This window comes from Calonectris borealis, chromosome 10, assembly GCF_964195595.1.
Source record: "Calonectris borealis chromosome 10, bCalBor7.hap1.2, whole genome shotgun sequence".
Classification (NCBI taxonomy): domain Eukaryota; kingdom Metazoa; phylum Chordata; class Aves; order Procellariiformes; family Procellariidae; genus Calonectris; species Calonectris borealis.
Window position 1 is genome coordinate 18,178,422 of NC_134321.1, and position 21,276 is coordinate 18,199,697.

Genomic DNA, 21,276 nt, shown 5'->3' on the forward strand with positions numbered 1-21,276 from the left:
AACTCGGTTTATCTTAATCAGTTAATGAGTAACTTGTACTTGAGGATATTATGTAGACTTTGAAGAGACCCAGAAACTTAATATTTACATGTTAAACATAGGTAAAACTTGGACTTGGTTAACGTTTATTTTTCCAACAGATCTTTGTTGTTAAACATTAGAATTTTAATGTTTCATAATGCATAAGGTTAAAAAATCCTTATGTTTTCTTTTTAAACTTAGATCTCACTGTGGCACGTGAAATCCTACAGGCAGGTCTGTGCAACAAGCTGCATTTTTGGATGCGTGAATCTCTACCATATCCAACAGCAATAATTTGAAAGGGCACATCCTTCATGTTATCTCAAGCACTTCAGAGATTTGGAGATTGCCAAGAGATGCAACACTCACATGAGATTTTACAGCTGGTGACTTCTTCAAACCTTGGGCCTCCCTGCCCAACTGGCCCATGCGAAGTATGGAGTGGCCCTCTTGAAACATCCCTTTTTCCTCTGACAAGCCATAATCCTTGTTTGTCAAATGCAAAGTCAGTTGTGGCTTGTCTTTAGCTAAACAGTAAAAACAAAGTAATCAGACCTTGCCTGGACTCCCTAGGGAGAGAGGTGCTAAGTCGGTGCCTGTACGTATGCATATGTAAGTGTACGAAGAAGACACAAACCACCCAAAAACCAGCGCAACAACAGCCGTGCAGGGGAGCACATCTGGCCTTGTCCGGCCCTAACACAGCTGCCACATATCCAGACGGGGATTCTGCAAATTCTGCCTTTAACCCGTGCGCTCAGCGGGGCTGCTTGCACAGAAGGTTAGTGCTGGGAGAGCTCTGCACCTGAATTTACCTGCAAACTGAGTGGGATGACTCTTTTCACCTCCTATTTTATAATAAAATCTTCATCCAACAGGGACTTTGAGCAGTTCCTGCGAAGTTTTTGTTGGTCAAAGGTTGGCTTGTAGCCCTGGAAAAAGAGATTCTCTTAAAAGTCCAATTTTATACACCAATAATTATGGATGGTGTTATACTAACATAATTTCTGAAATATGTGCTCACTCATGTGGTGTTTAGGTAGTCTCCTAATGCAAGACAGCTCTCATGACTATTTAAAAGATATTTCTCCATCCAAGTAGTTGTAATGTCTGCCTCTTCTACAAAGCATTTTAAACACATTGTGGGGAAATAATTGGTTTTTTAGGCAGTGGGGTAAACAGACCCTGGGCAGAACCCATGTCAAAAGTTGATCTCCTCAGCTCTACAACTGGGGAAATCAAGGTGAGAAATGGGGGTCACTGAGCCATTCCTACGCCTCATGTCCGGGGCTTCCTTGTTTTATTGGAAAGCTTTCAGTGGGCTTCATTTGTTCAGTCATTCCCAGCGCAAGAAAATAAAACATTTGAAATCTTGAAAACATCAACAGGACAAGAAAAATAACATCCCCCGGGGCTGTAGTTCAGAGGATCTCTTAGGCATCTGCAGCTGCTGCGTCAGCCCCCGGTTCCTGTATGTATTTATAGGAACACAGGTATACAGGTACGTCAGTGTGCAACCAGCCGGCGGTGTGGAGAGATGCAATCTGGAAAGACCCCCTCTCCCCTCAGCCCTGAGCAGGTTTAAGGCTGAATCCTGCCTTCCCACCATGATTTCCCTGCCCGCCTCTCCTGTGCTGGCAGCTCCCAGATAGCAGACAGCCCTTTCTCAACTAAACCTGGTCTGCCCACAAAAAACACTTTTTCATATTGCTTTTTGACAGCATTTTCCCCCTTACAACACCATGGTACGTGATGTCATTAATTGTCCTAAATTAACACAAGATCCTGTGGAAATACATGCACCTGTGTTTGCTTCATTGCTATTTTACAGACAAAGTGTCCAGGTGGGGAGCGTGCTTCCAGCGGCCTCGGATGTGCGAGGAGACGCTAATGCAGGGCTCAATAATTTATTATTTTGACAGACATTTACAAGTTCACCATAAAGTCTGTTGAGCACAGCCTGGTCTTACAAGGCTTGTGCTTTAAGTAATTTTTTTAAAAATAAACTTCACTTCTTCCAGGCAGACTATTTATACTACTTGCAAATACTATATTGTTTATAGCAGGACATGTAAATATGTATATTTTAACAGAGAAAAACTAAAACTGCTATACGTTTGATTAACTTCTACAACTCCTGTAATTATTTAATCCCTTAAAATACACAGGATTATACACTTAGTGGCCTAAAATCCCCAGGAGCCAAAGCTTTAGCTTTAATTAAGTGGATCTGTCATCGGTTTTCTAATACCCGCATGTAAAATCACATGGACGTTAAAGAGCTGCTTTAACTGCACAGATTTAGGCTGCGTGGTTGGCTCTGCCCCACTCCTGGGTGCACGGAGCCGGCCAGCACCCAGGGAAGCTGTGACATCCCTCCCACATCCCTTTGTGGCTTGCTGAAGCAGCTACAGGAGAGTCTCGTGCTCAGCCGTGTCCCCAGGCTCCAGCACCTTGCCCTGTTTCTGCACAAGCCGCCAACGACAGCCATCCCTGCTGGTGTCCAGGGCCCATCACTGCTGGGCACCAATCCTGCAGCACCCAGGGTTCTTACTCTGAGGAATGAACATGCTGTGAAATGACTTCAGATCACCTTGGAGGATCCAAATCCACCATCGCCACAGGAAACACTTTTGAGTGCAAAATGACCTAAAAACTCAAAACCCTGGGGCTTTGTTCAGACACTTCTCTGTCACCATTTCTCATTATGAAAATGAGGAAAAAAAAAAGGAAGAAAACACATTTTCCATGATTGGACTTATTAGATTCACAAGGATGAAGAAAAAGATGACAAAAATTTCTCCAGGCAGCTTTATATTTGTTCCTCTCACCTACAAGTATCTCCTGTCCTGCAGCCAGTAACTTTCCCAGCACAGCAGCAAGGCTGGGGACATGGGAGAATTCCTGCAATTCATACAGAAGAGCACAGACCTTGCTGTCACAAATGGGGAGCGACTTTGTCCCAGGGATACACTTTTATCTCCAATGTGCATTTATTAGATGAGGTCCACCTTAAAAGACAGAAAAAGAAAAAAAGATCCTCGGTCCTAAGCACTTACTGTCACACTGGGAAGCATCACAAATAACTGAACCTGAGTTCATCCTGGAAATAAAGCTGTTAGCAAAATCCCAAGTTTATCCAAGCAGATAATTTACCTTGCTTCCCTGCCGCATCCGCGCTGCGAGTCTGTGGGACACTGAGGTTTCTGTGCTTCGCTAAATAGGCACCAACATACCCGAAGCCAGGTCTGAAATACAGCACCCCCCTCCCCTGCTACCCAGTCTAGCAATTTTGCAATATCCACTCACTTGTACCGTACAAAAGAAAACAATAAAATCATCTTGTCCCACTTGTCCCTCTCCATTTCTCTAATTAACACCCTCCTGCCACTTCTCATCACACGTTAAGGAGGATTTGTTAAACCTAAAGCTCCAGTGTTATCAGGGTGGGAACTTTTTTCCACTGTGTTTTGTTTTGTTTTTATCTTCGAAGCTCTGGAAGGAGTCCTTCCAGAGGGAAAGTCTGTGCAGTTACCTGTGAGGAGCCTGGGCCCCATGGAGAAACGGTGTCCAGCAGAGAGAGGAGGCAGTGTCTTGGCTGCAAATAACGATCTTTCTTTGAAAGTGAAAAAAACAGGGCAGAGCAATGCACCAGCGATATCTTTATTTTTTTAAGGAAACCTCCCCCTTAAACTCAAAGGATTTGCTGCTGCCTTACGTGTGCCCCGCTCCACAGCCTCTCTGGGAGCTTTGTGGACGTTGGCACGTTTTATCCGTTCAAGAGTTTGGGACACAAAAGACAGATGATATTCTTCACGGTGCACAGTGACCTTTGATACCACTTCCATCTCTTAATCAGGTCTAGCCCGTGCAAAATTGAAGTAATTCTTTAAATAAAGGTGGCACCTACCTCACCGTCCCCAGACATGCTGCCAGGGACTCGGGGTTTGTGGGAAGCGTGGCAGGTGCCAACAAAGCAGAGGATTAGCTGGGTTTGAGCGCGAAGGTCCAGCTGAGGGGAAATATTCCAGTTTATACCCTGAGGGAAAACAGGTTTGATGTTTAATGCAGCAAATCAAGATGTAAACTGAGTTGCAAAAAACCAACTGCCACTCAGAGTGGGTTCGCTCTTGTACAGAGATGCTCAGCGGGTCGTTCGGCTCCTCAGGCAGGCGGGACATGGCGCCTGTGTGCTGGTCTGTCACCCCCCTTCTCACTTGATCCAACGGGATGTGAGGAAAAAGCCACCGGGGAAGGGGCTGGAAGCCCTCCCTCAGTGCTGGGGCACACCGACAGCCCGGCATCTTGCCTCCTGGCAGAGCTGCTCGTGGGGAAGCCATGACGCTGCTGCCCCGGGGGCCCTGAGGGGAAGGCAGGCCCTGAGGGGAAGGCAGGCCCTGAGGGGGGGCCGCCACCGCTGCAGTCAGAACAGATTTGGGTGAAGTCTCCAGGTTTCTGTGACGCCCCTTCGACCAGCTCCTCCTCAGCTCCCTCTTGGCGAGGGCACGGCGTGACGAAATCGCACTGATGCTAAAACTGTGTCATCTGGATGTTTATTCTTTGCGTTTGACAGACTAGATCATAGCTTGTAACACTAAAGTGTCCACAGAGTTAATCTAAGCCTAAATTGAAATTAGTCACCAGTGTGCCAAGCTGTGTCCAACAACCTTTTTTTATTAAACCATTATAGCAAACACCATTCGACATATAGAAAGAAAGCATATAATAAAAATTAACATGGAAGTTGTACCCTTTGACATGAGTCTATTCCCTACTTAATGACTTACAGTAGAAATTAGCTACTCAGGGCTACAGTGACTTTTGTGTAAGGGGCAGAGGTTTGGGAAAAAGTTACGACAATCATCTGGGTGAGACACATCCAGCTCCGCCGTCAGCCGAAGACGCTCTTGGCCGGCGCTTCTTTCGGTTTCTCAAAGACTGTTTCACCCCCTGTCCGATCCCGGCTGAATATGGAGGGTGCTGCAGAGCCCATTTGTTCTTGGAAAAGAAAACCAGGAGAGGCAATCAGTGAAGTAGGACACCAGATTCGGGGAGTAAAACTAGTGCTGCTGAAATACATATGTACACATTTGATAAATATTTCATCTGTCCACCAACTTCCCAAACCTTAAAGCACAGCACTCCCACCCCGAGCACGGGGCAGCTGACAGCACCTATAGGTGGTCGCTGCCATTGACTGGCCCCAAATCCCTGCAGGTACTTTAAAAACTTGGAAACTGCTGAGGTCCAGGCTGTTATGCTGAAAAGGGGTTAAAATTCATCATTTTTTCTTATACTCTCCCACTGGTGGTGGAAAAGCAACACAAAACCAGAGCACCAGGGTGTTCAGTGCAAACAGCCACTCTCTTCTCTCTCATCTTCTGGCCTTTATCCCCCCCCAATTTCTGCTGCATCTCAAAACCATCAAATTCATCCAATTGAGAGGCCAGAAATCCCCTAATCTATGACCAAGCCTCCAATCTTCAACTTGGGCACTGACATTGACCACAGGCCCAGGGCTTGGTTTGAACCCTGGTTTAGAAGGCAAAGTCAGGGTCTGCCTCCTGCTTTGTCCAGGCAGGGAGAACGATCGCTCCACGCAGAGCCCTGCTGGCACCTCTTGGTGCCGTCAGGGTGATGGATGCCAAGTCCCTGCACAGCCAGGCCCGGGTCGGCGAGCGCACTGCTGGCTGCTCTTTCAGAGGCGCACCCTTTCACTTGGAAAGAGCAATTAAGTCGATGTTCTACTTTGGAGGACTGCTTAATCGTTTCCATCACGGAGACTTACCACACTGCTTCATCACTTGGTAGGTTTTGGATTTAATTTCCTGGTTTTTGGAAAGGTTTCCTCTGGCTCCTTTGAGGTCTTCTTCCTTCACTGGAGGACGCTTCTTCTTCACAGGGGCTGGCTAAGAAACAGATGTATTGCCCACCCATCAGTATTTTGTGTTTAGAAGCACAGGGAACAAAGCTGCCTTAACATACAGAGGTTGCTAATACAATATTCTGCCTATTTCAATTCTGAGACTGCACACTCCGCTACTCCAGATCTTTGCACAGCCATGATCTCACTGCCCTTCCCAAAATCTGTTACCACTATTACTGTTCTGTTCTGAAATTGTCTTCTGATTGCACAGCCTTTGAAAGAGACAGTGGATTGTGTAATTTTTTTTTTTTTTTTAAATTTACTTTTAAATTTTCTCTGTCCGGTCCTGCCTGGCCTTTTCTGCAAGTACAGACTGGTAATTCAAGAATCTGTCCTATGTTTGAGAAGGAAAATAAATTCATTACTAAATTGTGCTTGTGCCTCAGTCTACTCACTACTTCTTTAGGAAATTGGTCAGAGAGATTCTGAAATCTGGCTTGATTTAGCTGGAATAAACTTAACACTTGACCCATAGTTATTGATCTTAAATTTAGGAAGCAAAAGTATCTGAGCACTCAACAGGGTTGTCTACAAGCGTGTACTGAACACACCTGAAACACTGGAGTCAGAACCCGAAGAAGGAGAAGGAAATCTAATACAGAAACAGATGCATCACCAGGTGGTGCACTGGCACATCCAAGTACTAATCTGTTTACAGTTTATCTTGCTAGAAGAAAATCGGGATAACATGGGATCATATCAGCCTATCGCTACCTTTAAATCAGCACTTCAAAGTCAGACAATGTCAATCAGCAGCAGTCGGTACCATTAACATTCCCTCTTCGGTTTACTATTTCAAGGGCCGATTGCCAAGGTCCCACCAGGCAGACCTTGCGGCAGGGTGCAGGAGATGTGATTAAAAAGAATAAAAGACCCACACACTCCAACTCTAACAAGATTTGTACACTGAACCATCAACAAGAAACTTCCCTGATTGTCGCTACATACGTGGGCTTCTAATATTTGGGTTTTGGCAATGGTGGAGCCCACTTGTACGTTTCCAGGCCACTGCCTGTAAAGCTAAAAACAGTTGTGGAGGGAAACAAATCCCTCAAGGCCTGCGAATGGCTGGAGCAGCGAGTCCCAGGGAGCTTGCAGAGAGAGCGCGCTGCATGCCTGGCTCTGGGCAGGGACGGGCTGGCTGCACTGGAGCCTTCGGCATGTTTCCTGCTGGCTGTAAATTCCCAGGAACGCTCAGAATAGCTCGCTGTCAATCCCACTCGCATGTGTTGTGGGAAACAAAACATTCACAAGACCTCTGGGGAAAACACTCTATGAGTAGCCAAAGCAAGCAAGGGGAAAGGGTGGTAGCAAACCCTTCAAAATCTGCAACAGCTTTTGTTCAGTTAGCTGGCTAACCAAACATCCCGACGGCCAGGGTTTCATTTGTCCACCGGTGATGAAAATTGGCATGTGATGGGAACGGTCCTCCATAGTCCACAGGCAACCAATACAGACCGGTGTTGGCTCCACACAGAAAGGGAACCCCCCCTTGTTTTGTTAACAGGAGTATGAAACCTGCTAAGGTCCTTCACCCATTATTGGCAAGAGACAATAACCGTGAGGCTTCTTTCTGTTGGGACAAGGGACTTCTTGGGGATGGGGTAAGGAAAGGAGGCACTTGAGATGCACCAAGACACAGCCAGGTTGAGCAGAACTGTTGAATTTCACCCAGTTATTTTAAAATAAAACCTCTCATGCTTTGATTACAGGTGGAATTTCCAGCAGGACAGCTGCTGTGGATTAGCTGGCCCCAAGCTAAAATGCAAAGATGCCACACAGAAAGGTTACTGTGAGCCACCGAGGTGAGCCCTGGACCTGCCAGCACCAGCAGCTGCCACTGTCGCAGCCGCACGCTGTTAATCGCTCCCAGCGCAAGTGCATTTGTAAGCAGGGTTTGCCAGAGCCATCCCCAGCTGGCACAGCAGTGCAGCCTGCGCTTTATCTCCTCCTGTCACAAGTCAAAAAGTGTTGGTTTACAGGACACATGATTGTTTTTTTAAGTCTTTTTTTCTTTGGAGTAACGAAAATAAGCCAAACCGAGTTACTCTGTGTGGTCGAAGGACTGTGCTCTTCTACCCTCCCCATGTTCTAACTCTCCATCCCACCCACCATGTAAAACTCTCATGCTGGGGAGAACCCTGCCAGGCACGCATAGCTTGTGTTGAAAACAGAACACTTATGTGAAAAACAACATTTCTGAGCTAATTTTAAGATCACTTTGAAACACTGATTGTTGGGGAACACAGTAAAGACAAACCATTAGTTACAAAATGAACATAAAAGTGTGTAATACAAAATTTCAGTCTCTGATATCGTATCCTAACGGTTAGAATTTTCAGTCATGCTCTCTCTTTTCCTGCAAGTTACTACATGCAGCTTTTACACAGCAGCACACTTTATAAACAGAGCGTTTAAATACTTCAACATAATCAAACAAGTCACATAGAGCAGTAAAGCCGAATTCACTGGTTAACAAGAATAACTTGCTAATAAGCTATTCCAAGCAAACCGTCTACACCAGTAACATTTGTCGGGCACCCTGCTCCGACGAGAGCCAGCCTCGTACAGATCTCCCCGTACCTGTGACATAACTGCGGTGCTCTCTCGACCGTAATCCCTTCCGAGGTCGTTTCCCGGCTTTGATTAAATCCAGCCTGTGCGCTCTGCGAACGCCTGTTTTTTTCCTCGACTTATATAGAGAACCTAACATGAAGTCATTAGCTGGGTCATTTTCCCAAACCAGAACCCAGGATTCAGGTTGACAGCGGCTGTTGTTGTTGAAAGGTTTATTCTTAGCGATGACTAGGGTTTGCAGGATTTACTGCGCCTGGGGACTGACGAGAGCAGACAGCTGTGGCAGCGGGACCGCGGGGAAGCCCGATCACTACAAAACGACTTCCCGGGGAGCCCACTGGGGCTTTATTTGTAACTTTAAAAGGCAAAGCTTTGTGACAGACACAAAATTGACTCTGAATTCTCTTGATGGGGGAAAAGAAAAAGACAGGGTGTGTCTGTCTTTCCCAGTGTAACAAAATATGCATTCTCTAAAGATTATATAAACCTAACATCCAAAGCATAACATTGTGCCCTAAATTGCTTTTTCACAGGGATCTTTCACAGATGTGTATTTTGTGTGTTTTGGAGAGTTAATAAAATAAACAGGATATGGTTTTACCCTTACAGTTCTATTGCTGAGCTTGCTCTGATGCTGGCTCTTACACAACTGAGAGGGTAAAATGACTTTCTACTTACAGCGGTTATTAGTAAGTTTAATCATTTCACCCATCATCTGTATAGGAATAGCTTACTCAGACATGAATAAATTCAGTGTTCCCCACTGTAGCTGCTGACAGCAGTAAAACCTTTTCCAGAACTTTTAAGATTTGTTCTCTAAACAATTTTTTAATTAAATAGAAAAAAATACACTCTAAGGATGAATTCTAATTTTTATTACCAGAAGAGGGTTGGGTGGGGGGTTGTTTCCCTTTTTTTATTTTTTTTTTGTTTTTTTACATTAATTCTTTGCATTATGCAAAAAAAAAATCAGCCTCTGTAACTGCACTCAACACCTACAAAAAACCAAAACTCCAGCCAGGTATGTTAATATGAGAAAGGCAGATGTGGCAGACCTCCAAACATTTTTACTAGAAACATGGACTGCTGTAGTGATAGAAATCTGTCCTGACCTTTTCTCAAGCTCCACCTGTTTTGTTTAGGCTACAGAGAGAAGCACGGGAGGTAAAACAAAATAGCTGGTTTTCACTATGGAAACATTACATCCGTACCACAGCACTAGCGCCATACGATCAGGACTATGGGATTTGTCAGGTGTCAGCTATCCCCCAGGCCTCCAGGTGCCCATTTTGCCTTTAAGTTGAACTCCTTCCAGGCCTGAGAAGATGCTTTCCTTCACGTGGCTATTGGGGGAATTATTTGTTGGTCAAGCAGCAGTTTGAATGTTACATACTTAGCCATTCCTCATGTTGAATTTCTATTTTAAACCCACAGCTTAGTAGACTAGAGGAAAAGTTTCTGCAGAACAGAGGTACCTATTAGTAGCTTAACAAAGCAGAAGAAAAAAACATCAACTTTAGGAAAAAGACCTTTTTTTTTTTCCTATTGTACAAAGAAAGACCTCTCCTTCTCTACTAAGATGTTTCTATACAGCCCTATAAGCGTCACCATTCTGACACTATCTCTTACAACAGGAAAAGAACATTCTGCATGTTTAAAGCAAATATTTAGAATTTAAGAGACAACTATTTCTCCCCTTCAGCTTTCAAAATTGCTTCATTTAATTTGTACTACATATTACTCACTCAAAAGCAATAGTTATGTTTTTGTGGCAATTTAATTCTATACAAACAAAATCAAAACACCTTCAGCTTGCATGCCATTCAGGGGTAGGAGATGAGGCACTTCAGAGGTAGGCAGGATATCCTGAAGTTTCTAAGACATCCCCCATAGCCTGGACAATTCTGTTCTCTTTGATTATACATTTCCTAAACCAAGGCTGAACAACAAACACAACCATTTCCTCTTACAGATCATGGGCTAATTTTTCCTTACAAAAACCAACCTAAATCCACAGTCACTTACGTTTAAGAGTAGAAATGTTCCTGTTCACCTGGTTGAGGTCCTGAGATCTGTTAAATGGGACATGAATGACAATGAAACAAGATAGGCACATTTATTTAAGAGTGGCTATTAAAAATGCAAGTTCACCCTCTTTCATCTTCCACTGCAACATGAAGTGTGGAAAACTCCTTTGCTGAGGAACGGTTGCAGCTAAAATATGGCGATGACCATGGAGAATTTAGTGAATGTACACACGTCTGGCCACTGTGATGTCCAGGAGACACAGATCTTACAGAAGATTTGACTTCTCCTCCAGGAAACTGCTAACATCCCTCAGTGGACTGACAGGCTTGATAGATTGAAGATTATTCTCCTAATTTCCTTTAAGGATGCAGTGGGTATGGGGCTGCTTGTGTGTAGTAGGTGGCAAGTAATGAAAGTAATGGGCAACCATTATTGAGGAGTTACAGAGGGAGTAGTGGATCAATACTGTGCAGGTCAGCCCAGCAGAATACACTAAACTGCTCCCACCAAGATAGGAAGGGGTGATAGCAATAGCAGCTCACCAAGAACAGGATTTCTGCTCTATTTTGGCATAAAGGTATCAACCTCTTGCCATTTTCAGCCTTAAAAAAAAAAAAAAAAAAGAAAATTGATCACCTGCATATGGTCACGTTACAGCCTCACAGTGAGCCAGCTCTCGTCCTACATGGTCCTCTATTCCTCCAGCACTCTGGAAAATTGATGATAGATACCTTACCATACCTACAGGGAACATGGAGGGTTAAGATGGCATCTTTCTGCCCAACAAAACAGAAAAAACCAAGGTAGGCTACCCTCATTTTGTTGGGTATAACAAGAGAAGTCCAAGCGCTTGCTGCAGACACTTTGGCAATCAAAGAAGCTGCTTCCCTGGAGCTTAAGAAACAACCCTGCATTACAGAGATAGCATGTAGGAGTGATTTCATCACACAGAAAAGAATCAGCACTGTTTCCCCCTTCCCCTTTTGCATGGTTTTGGGAAGTAGCAGAGATTAAAGTAAGCGAGGAAGACATTGGTCATCTCCAGCACGTTGCCCTCTGGGGACAGGGGACAGAGAGGCTACTTGGTCCTAGAACTAGACATCCCCACGTGGCCCTTCTCGGTCTCTGAGGAGGTACTACATGAGTTCTGTGATACAAGGCACTGCACAAGCAAACTTCTCAACAGGCTCCTCGGACATCTTCCCTCAGCTTGCATTTCTACTACCTGCTGCAAACAAATCAGAAGGGGAACAGAAGATAAAACAGGTTAACAAGTTATTGAATTAGGCCATGCCTCTGCCAAGGGGCAGGACATTCGACGTAAATTCAGAAACATCTAAGTTTACACATTCATGTTGCGAACGACCAAAAAGTCTGGCTTTGCTTGAGAAGGCTGTGATAATCAGCTGTGTGATTAAAGCATTTTAACAACATCCTACACTCCAGAAGGCCTCAGGTCAGTGTTCTGCAATCTCAGGAGTTCTCAGGTTGCACATCAAAGGTTTTCTTTTCAATATGAAAATACAGATGGTTATTCTCCACGTGTGCACAGGCAGAGGGCAAAAACCCTCCTCAGGGAACAGATCCAAGAGGAGCTTGCAAGGATTCTTACAACCGTAAACAAAATTTGCTACTTAAGAACAGTGGTCTCGCCAACTGAAATGGGACTTGCTATTAAGGTAAATGAATATACTGAAATCAGTACCAACATGAGAGTGCAAAAAATTAGATCTGCAGTTCTGAAGTTAAACTGCAGTAGCAAAACCTGCTTCCCACAACAGCACATTATTAACATTGAAACACACACACTTTTAAACAGAACAAGTATAAAACAAGTGTACAAATCTGTAATAAGTCAAACTTTATTGTAAACCATTATACAATGTAATTACATCAGATACCCTCAAAAGTTTAAGGTAACACCACTGATTAAACAATATGGTCCAAACAGAGGGCAGCAGAATACAGCTGTTGGTTTTGCTCACATAGGCTATACTCTGAATTTACTTACAAAGAAACTCAACATTCAGTTTGAGACGGATACCCACGCAAGACAAAAACACCTACAAAAGAGTCCCTTTTTTAAAGATACTGCAGTTTTACTTTGTAAAACCATAGTAGTCATTTTCAGTAATTGAACTGGAAACTTTACCTAAAAAAGTTTGCACGCCTATGCTGTAGATCTACTCTGACTTGATGTGGCTGAATTTATTCGCTTTCATTACTTGTTTCTCCTGTAAAAAGCACAGCAAAGTTGCAAACATGGGTTAGTCAAGCACAGTGGCAGAAATTCCTTGTGATGCTCAGCTCTCAGCAGAGCGTGAGAGCCCACGCCTCCCTCCCCAGGCACAGCTGGAATCGGAGCAGACACCCACCGGAGGGGATCACTTTGCATTGCTCTAATTTGCAACTCAATTTCTGAGTTTTCCCTGAAGAAAAGCTATAGTACATTTTAGTTAGCAATGTTAACATACAGCATTTACCTACTTAAAGAAAGACAAGGGGACCTGAACATATTAAACCAGAACTTGAAAACCACGTATTAGACAACACCAGTGTTTTAAGTTTATGCAGATGTGTCACAGGTTGGATATTAGAAACAGTTAATACATTTAGGTTGACCACGCGTGGTAAATTCGATCTCCACTAACACATCTGTGTCTCTTCTCTAAGTTACAATCCCTTTCTCTTACTTTGGCATATACTACATAGCTTATTTTCATTAAAAAGAATCACATTTTTTTAAGCACAGCCTGAATTAAACCTTTGCTATGAGTTGTCCTGAAGTACATTTACCAGGCATAAATTTAGAGCGCCAATTTGAAGATAATGCAAACATCGTCACATTGTAATATTATTACTGGATCAACTCTTTATGAAAAAGTTATTTCAGACTGTACTGCCAATACATGTCAACAAATAGTAAGACATAGTGAAGCACTAGGCACATACTTCCTTCTCACACATACAAGCTCTTCAGACAAGAGCACTTGTCCTACTTGTACCTACTGCAAGAATTCCAGTTTTTATCTTACAAAGAGGAAAACCATCAGTTTTACATTTTCTATCTCTTTCACATGACAAAAAAGAATTAATAGAAAAACCCCCAGTTTTTGTTATTTGGCTAAGGTTGTGAATAGAATTTTTATCTTAGTAGAGAAAGTTAGAGCTGTTTTTTCCCCTCTGAAGATATGCCCTCCTGTTACTACCGTGGTATTTAAAATACTTCTGCCTCTTTGGCTCATAGTGCTTTACTAAATCATCTTGCTAGGCATATCAAAATTTCAAACCAAGTGACATTTAAGCACCTAAGACATGAAAAATTAGGCATTCATATACCTTTGCTATAATAATTTTCAAGAAACTGCTCCATAGTTCTTTACACTGTTTTGTACTTGGTCAATAAGTTTGAGGTCTGCTCAAAACAAATGATTTTACATGATTAAGGCCATAATTTTATACTGACACATCACAGACTAAACATGAGACTAGAAATAGAAATAATTTTGATAATTTAAGTAACTGGAGGAGGGAAAAGGAAGATAAAATGAAAGCTCATACATTTAAATTTGTGTGCGCTGCTCAGTTATCTCTGATGGTTGACGAGGACAGTGATGGCTGTGCAGTGGTATGTAGCACATGTTGAATAGCTTTATTTCACTATCTGAAATAGAACAAATCCTATGCTAAAAAAATAAATGCTGACATTTGTGACAAGAGCCAGTCCTAGCTCTTAAATCCCTTTGGAAAAGCGAGCTGTATGAGACTATTCTGTTGATGAAAATGGATTACTTGAAGTACTGTGCTTTCGGAGATATGCGCCCGCCCAGTGGTAAATAGTCAAGAAAGACGCAAGTCACACAATCAATGAAAAAAACCCAAAAAATCTAAAACAGAGGCAACACTGATTAGGGACATTTCCCCATCCCCCCACCCCCCATTTCAGAATAACTCAATTAAGCATCCATTGTCATTAGTTTCTAGATTTAGTCTAAAAGAAACACTTAAACTTATTGCAGTTATTACACTTCAGTGCACAGTAACAGAGGTCAGTGGCTCAACTAAACTCACAAACGTTAGGTTTGGTAAAATGTCCCTTCTAGCTGGCTGGACACGCTGAGGTGTACCTGAAGTCTCAGAACATTGTGTTCACCTCGGCAGCCAAGCAGTGAAAAGGAATGCTGGAATAGTGAAAATAAGTACGGGAGCGCACAGTTCAGTATTTACTAAGGCCCAAGAACCCCATTTAAGTGGTCTGGATAACAAATCACATTAAGACCTAGTAAATCTATAAAAAATGTAAAAAATCTTAAAAAGTTCTGAGCAGTTTTCCAATGAAACTGTTTGGTTTAAGGCTTGGAACATTTCTGATGTCCAGATACTACAACAGATTTGCAATTAAGGTCTGTTGTCACCTCTTTGACACATCGCCTTGTCCTGCACAAGGTTTAACTAAGCAAGGAAAGCTGTCGGAAACAATCATTTAGAAAATATGCAAAGCAAAAGGATGTCACTGAAAACATGTCTGCTAGGTTTCAGGCCAGCACGTGTTGTCAGTTATCAGAAGACAAGACACTGAAAATCACAAAAATTCTGTAGTAACAACTGTATTATACCTCTTGGTTTTTTTTTTTTTATTACTAAAGGATAACCAGATTTTATGGAAATTGAACAGGAGAAATCTTTTTTTTTTTAAAGCACATTAAAGAGAAGATTGCTTTTCCAAGAAAAAACAAGGGACAGAATTATTTGCAATATTGTAGCCCAACTGCTTCAATCAGATCATGGTCCTGTACCGCAGGCCCTATACATGGAAAAGTATAAGAAATGTTCCATCTCTTTTGGGTCATTCGAAAGGTATACACAAGAGACTTGCAGAAACAGAAATAATTAGAGTCATCCATAGAGATTCATTTCACAAATAACCTATCACAACAGATTTTTGTTATACGCTAAAGTGCACGTTTGTCAAATATGCAAACACCACCTCCTATTAAAAAAGGTATTTTCAAATTATGTGGTCAAAAACACACTTAGGACTGCATTTTTAGTGATATTTGGTGACTTCAGCAGTGACAGAGAGCTTTTCCCTTTGCAATCCCTTTGTCTTAAACCAGGACACAAGGATAAACAAGATTTTCACTATAAATCTTTTGACGTGTTCTGCACAAAAAAAGGGAACCGCACCCTTTTCTCTGACAAAGAGAATTTTTAAATATAACTGTATGAAAATATAACTTAAATATAAAATAGTCAAATATATTCGAGGAGACTTGGAAAAAATCTTTGTTCCACCTATTAGTTCCATAGGTACCCGGTAGCAAGTAAACATTTGTACTTAAAAAAATAACGTTAAGTTACAGCTTGTAACCATAAACTATTCTGCTCTAGGAATTATGCTGCAAAAGCCAGTTTTAGTACTAAAACACACTCCTTTAACTTAGTTGATTCTGATGCCTTTTTGAGAACATTTTAAACTGTATCATCAGTAACCATAAGTGAGAGATTGCTGCATCTGTTTTCTATGATCTTCTCTGAAATGTCAGATACAAATCCCCTTAGCGACTAGTCCTTAACACTGTGTTTTCCACACATGATGAAAAGACATTCTTGCATAATTGGTCAGTGTGTCTGTAGTGCAACTGAACTGGAAGTCTTCCAACTGTTTGCATTCTGCTGGTAGACCTTGCTTTTAAGTCAGTTTGTATGAAAAGGGAGATGCAATTGCAACATTAAAACCCACTGACTGAAGTTTTTGCCATGAAACCTGCAAATACACAGGTCAGGGAATGTGTCATACAGGCAGACCAAAACGATGCTTCTTTTTCTTAATGGGCTTTAAGTTGGTCAGTCTACGCAGGTCCTCTTCAGCATCTGATTCCTCCATCTCATCATCTGCTGAAATAAGGATCTAAAAACAAATTACGGCTTCTGAGTAACATGGATCAAAGTCACACTCTTTCTTCATTCTACTTCTAAGCTTTTACTTTTTTTATGCTTGCAAAGCACCTTATTATTTGCTCAAGAAAGAGCTTACAGAACACAATTTGGATTTACTGCCGGTACTATCAAACAACATCACACATCCTATCTGGAACCTCCAGTAAATTTCAAAGAAGGATGCATGCGTATTAATTTTTTCTACAATCACTGACTCTAAACCCAAAGAAGTGATTCCAGCACCTCCAGAACAGTGGGGGCAGCTTGCTCTTAAAATGAGAAAGAATATATAAGCTCTCTATCCACACTGTTAATATGGCAGTCATTTTATTACAGAAAACCCAATATAAATAGTACTATCTGTAACGCAGAAAAGTTACATTAACCAACTAAAGCTAAAACAACTTACCTTCAAAGATACAACCCATCCTTCAGGTGAACTGAAAACTACCCACTTAATGTAATTCAGAATAAAATTATGCTAAGGCAAGGATGTAAATACTTCTCCAAAATCACACCAGTTGCCTCCACCAGCTTTCTCTCACTTTAAGCTATTAACCTCTCTTCGAATTAGAATTGTCTGTTAGTTTTGTATTCTCTGTGGGTTTTTTTAGATGCATTTGTAACACAGTTCACCTGTGATATTTAAATACGTTATTACGTCCTCCTGCCCATCTGGAAGAAAATTAACTACCATGAGTGGTGCAACAATGTCATTCTTCTTAACTGGTTTTCAACTGCAAATGCTAGGAACTACTGTTAGAGGTACATGCAAAGAAAATCAAAACTAAGTTGACAGTATTACAATTAAATCAATGGCATGAGTGATGAACTGGATTGATATTACATTAACTGCAATAATTAACTCTACATACTTCTGACTCTGACTCTTCATGTGATGCTGCTCTCCTGTATCGGACTTTACTTCCGTTTCTTGAATCTTGTCCTGCTTCCTTTTCTTCAAGTTTAGCTTTTGTCTTCCCTTTCTTCATAAGAAAATTATCTACTACCCAGAACATTAATGCCTGTTAAAGAGAAGGGGGAAGTGACAGCTCAGTTTTCCTCAGAGTAGCATACGTTCATTCGGTCAGTATTTGGACAGAATCAGGAAAACTTGACAATAATTCTGAACTGCCAAACAGGTAAAATCTTGTATAGGCATACAGTCACACGGCTTATAACACATTGCATGAATGCTCTAGAACATAGCTCTTTATCCCTTTGTAGAAGAGAAGAAAATAAGAAAAGTAACTGCTATTCAGAGTGATCATATATTAACTCTTCATGTAGAAATGTGAACGGTTTAGGCAGACATCTTAGTGCAACAAACTTTTGTTTCCCAAAGGATAAAATCCATGCGTGAACAAATTAATGAAAGAAAAAAAAAAAAATCACCAGCAGTTATTAAATGCAAGGACACCCACCGTCTCTGGGTCTAGTCCCTAAATCCCAGATTACTGGAAGAGCATACTCTGGGAAGGATGATTGCGCACTTGCCCTTTTACTCTGCTCCCTCATAGGCCAGTCACTATTAGCTATGGTCAGACACAGGATACTTCACAGTACAGCTACCCTTAGACCAACTGTTTCCTAAAGCAAATTTCATTGTAACTTTATAATCTCAATGTCAGTATTTCAGTATTACATTCAATCTTCTGAAGTCATCAGCCCAAAGAGGTCTATGAGGCATTTCTGCACCTCTCCTGAGCCTCGTTACTTAGCTCAATATGGATTTCAGCTTTGTAAAATCTACATATCCAGACATTTTATCCATTCTGTAACACCTTTCCTCTTTAAAAATTGACTTAAGCACCAAGGTACACTGTGCTTTAAGGACTAACATTAATTAATTAATACATGGCAGAAAGATATCCAAGTAAACATCCCACAGAAGCGTGCAAGTTGTACTAACATTAACAAAGAAGGGAACTATCAGCATGACGATAGCCAGCTCCAGCTGGGGGTTCTCTATAGGATTCAATAAAGCTACCTGTGAAAAGAAAAGGATTAAGTTCAGATCACGGCAGCATGTGCACATAACTGGATTAGTAAGTGCAACTGTTCATGTACTAGATAACACTACAGAAATAATTAATACGAACCAAAAAAGGACAGCTTTGTAGAAAAGGAAAGTACTTAGGACAGCTTATGAATTACCACAGCTAAGTAAGCGGGGCTGGCAAGAAACTTATCCCTGTCATTTTTGTTTACAGAATTCTGAAGAGCTGTGTTAGAATCATCTTGAACATTTTGGAGCTCCGTGCTCCCCAGTTTTAAGTTCCATCTTTAGGAAATTTAAACAGACCAGCATTTCACAAAATACACAGTAAGGAGAAGACAGAGTTCCCGAAGTAGTCCAGAGCATAAAATAGGGACTAACTGGTTTTAGTGGGCTATAACACCATGCACCATCACTTTGAATATTACGTTGCACAGATTCTATCAAAATAAATATTTATCCAGTCATCAGGAATGGCTTTACTAATCCATTGCAAATTACTAAAATTCTACCGTTTAGATCTATCAACAAGGTCAGGCAAAGAAAATTCTTTAAAATAATAGAAGCAGCAATAAAAAAATAGCTTTAAGTATGGGTTAAAGAATTAAGGAAAGGAAGAACCACTTAGTAGCTTCAAGAGCACTCAGACAAGGAGATAGAATAAAATTTTATATATTGCATTATATAAAAAAATCCCTCCAAAATATGATAGGATATTCCTGACAATGGATGCCAGAAAGCCTAATTAGCAATATCCTAATCAAGCTAAAAGAACATACCACTATAGAGAGTTAAATGGTGTTGACTGTAGACAGTTACGATGCTTGAGCCAAACCAATAAACATTATTAGAAGTCTATTGCTTTACAGCTTCCACCTGAAATTCATTTGTCTGTAAAATGCTGTAAAAATACAAACCTCTTTCCACTGAGGTATAAGAAGCACTATAATGATGATGGTTTTCTCAAATGTCATAATCATTATGTACAGAACACATTGGCCCACCCAAGCACTGCACTGCACTGGGTCACCTGCAAGAAAGAAGAAAGGTTCAATATATGCATAGGGTTGATTGTACTTCACAGTAAACATTTTAGGAAAGCAGTATTAGAAGAGGCAGAGCAGCTATATCCTCTTAAAGTGCCTTCTCCAATTTCTTTAGTGCTGCTCCTTCCCCTCCCTTCACCCCAACTTTCAGAAAGTATCAGTTAGAGACTGAATATAACAGGACTTTATCCGATTCAGCAGTACTTGGTTATACACTCACTGTTTTACATAATTTGATGAAAGCAAGACAGATAGAGTTGTGTTACATTTGTTTCTCATCAAATTGTTATTTTTGACCCTCTATCATGAGGTATTAAGTTTCTTAAAAGGGAAAACTTAAGGGAAACATAGCTGGGGAAAAACATCTTTCCCTTCAATCTGAGTAGAAATGTGATGATTTCTGCCATTCTCCCTAGGCTACTTTAAACATATTTTTCCTCTCTACAAAGTTAGTTACCATAACTAACCAATCGTAATTGAAGCAACAGGTGCAAGAGCTGCTATGAAAAATTTAATTGAACAAAAGAATTAAGATCACATTTTAGTTTCAGTCTGAAAGGGTTTGAAATCCTGCTGCACCCCATTGTGGCAGAGTGAAAACCTGAGTGCATTAAGTTATCTGCCAGGACAGAATGAAGACCACAAATATTTGAACATGAAAACTTACGTAGATGATTATAGTCTATGAAAGCAAGGAGAGGAAAAAAAAAAAAAAAGAAAAAAAAAGAGGAAAAAGAGGACTGGTATGCCTAACAAGCTTTGCAGGTGAGGTTAAAGCGGCACTTCACTGGAAACCAAAAAGCAGCTCTGGAGGGGGGTGTTAGCTCTTTAGTCTTCACGATAGTCTTCTGCAACGTCTTCAAAGGCAGCTTAAAACTTTTAGCCTGGGGATGAATAATGGGCAATGGAAATTCAGATGCCTTTATGTATTTGTAATACATAATGGATAGTTGCTACTTCCTTTTCTGGAACATTTCTGAAAGGCTTTCAGTATTAATACTTGGTAATAGTTTTGACACTTACTGTTTGCTGCTTAGATGCTATGAAGAGAAATTGATAAATTAGACTGGAGTCCAAAACAAAGAAAACTTTCTAAACGGGTTTTACAGTAAGAGCTAGAGATCAACACTCAACAGTTGAAGACGAAAATGGTTAAAATGCTCAAGTTTAACAATTATATACTGCAGTTTATAGCTTTTGTCGTAAAAAAAAAAAAGTTAGAAAATCTGAAAGGGAAAACACTAGTAATTCAAAGTTGAGCAACCATGATTCTGCTGAAGATACAAGGCCTGAATTGAATTTGAGAATTAAATTTTAGCAATTAATTTCTATACTCCACATTTTTATTAGCATTCTCTAGTTTTCTTCATTAACTAGCAAATATGAAAAAAAAAAAAAAATCTAGCCTTAGCTACAGACCTACGATTTTATACTAAGCCCTTTTCCAATCTGTATTTAATTCCTAAAAGCAAAGACAGCTATAGCAATTTTGCAACTATTCCAACCCTGTCACATGAGATTTTGTATGTCCAAAAATTGTGAAACTTGGTATTAAGAGTGTTGTGCACTATCACCAATGAACGTTTTGTTCCATGATGTTTTTGCGGGGAGGGGTGCTGTTTTTTTTGGCTTTTTTTTGGTACATGACTGAAATTAGAAGTTGTGTATATTAAATTCTACTTGAGGATTTTTGTGTGCCCTACTGCATCTACATAATTATCTCTCAGCTCTAATTACAA

General features: G+C 41.1%; 2 protein-coding genes across 4 annotated transcripts in view; both read right to left on the reverse strand.

The window, feature by feature from the left end:
* Positions 1-4,675: 4,675 nt before the first annotated feature.
* Positions 4,676-12,136, reverse strand: MUSTN1 (musculoskeletal, embryonic nuclear protein 1). 2 transcript variants are annotated; one of them, XM_075159226.1, is made up of 3 exons: positions 11,189-12,136; positions 5,810-5,930; positions 4,676-5,019 (listed from the first exon to the last, which is right to left on the reverse strand). In XM_075159226.1, exons 1-3 carry the CDS (start codon positions 11,192-11,194, stop codon positions 4,913-4,915), a joined length of 234 nt encoding a protein of 77 aa, XP_075015327.1. In that variant the 5' UTR covers positions 11,195-12,136; the 3' UTR covers positions 4,676-4,912. The 2 variants fall into 2 exon arrangements, with proteins under 2 accessions (XP_075015327.1, XP_075015325.1); XM_075159224.1 differs by lacking the exon at positions 11,189-12,136 and adding an exon at positions 8,531-10,542.
* A 262-nt stretch (positions 12,137-12,398) lies between these two features.
* The window catches only part of STIMATE (STIM activating enhancer), a 37,745-nt gene continuing 28,867 nt past the window's right edge, over positions 12,399-21,276 (reverse strand). Inside the window, exons 5-8 of one of the 2 annotated variants that reach the window (XM_075159222.1) lie at positions 19,409-19,521; positions 18,405-18,482; positions 17,368-17,517; positions 12,399-16,463 (exon numbers count right to left, since the gene is read on the reverse strand). In XM_075159222.1, coding sequence (XP_075015323.1) covers positions 16,347-16,463; positions 17,368-17,517; positions 18,405-18,482; positions 19,409-19,521 — 458 coding nt within the window. In that variant the 3' untranslated portion in view covers positions 12,399-16,346. The remainder of the gene's footprint in view (positions 16,464-17,367; positions 17,518-18,404; positions 18,483-19,408; positions 19,522-21,276) is intronic. The other variant, XM_075159223.1, reaches the window with a different exon arrangement.

Coding starts and splice junctions, on each gene's coding strand:
- MUSTN1 (XM_075159224.1), bottom strand. Junction 5,020..5,809: donor CCAAGTGATGAAGCAGTGTG/GTAAGTCTCCGT, acceptor TTCTTTTCCAAG/AACAAATGGGCTCTGCAGCA.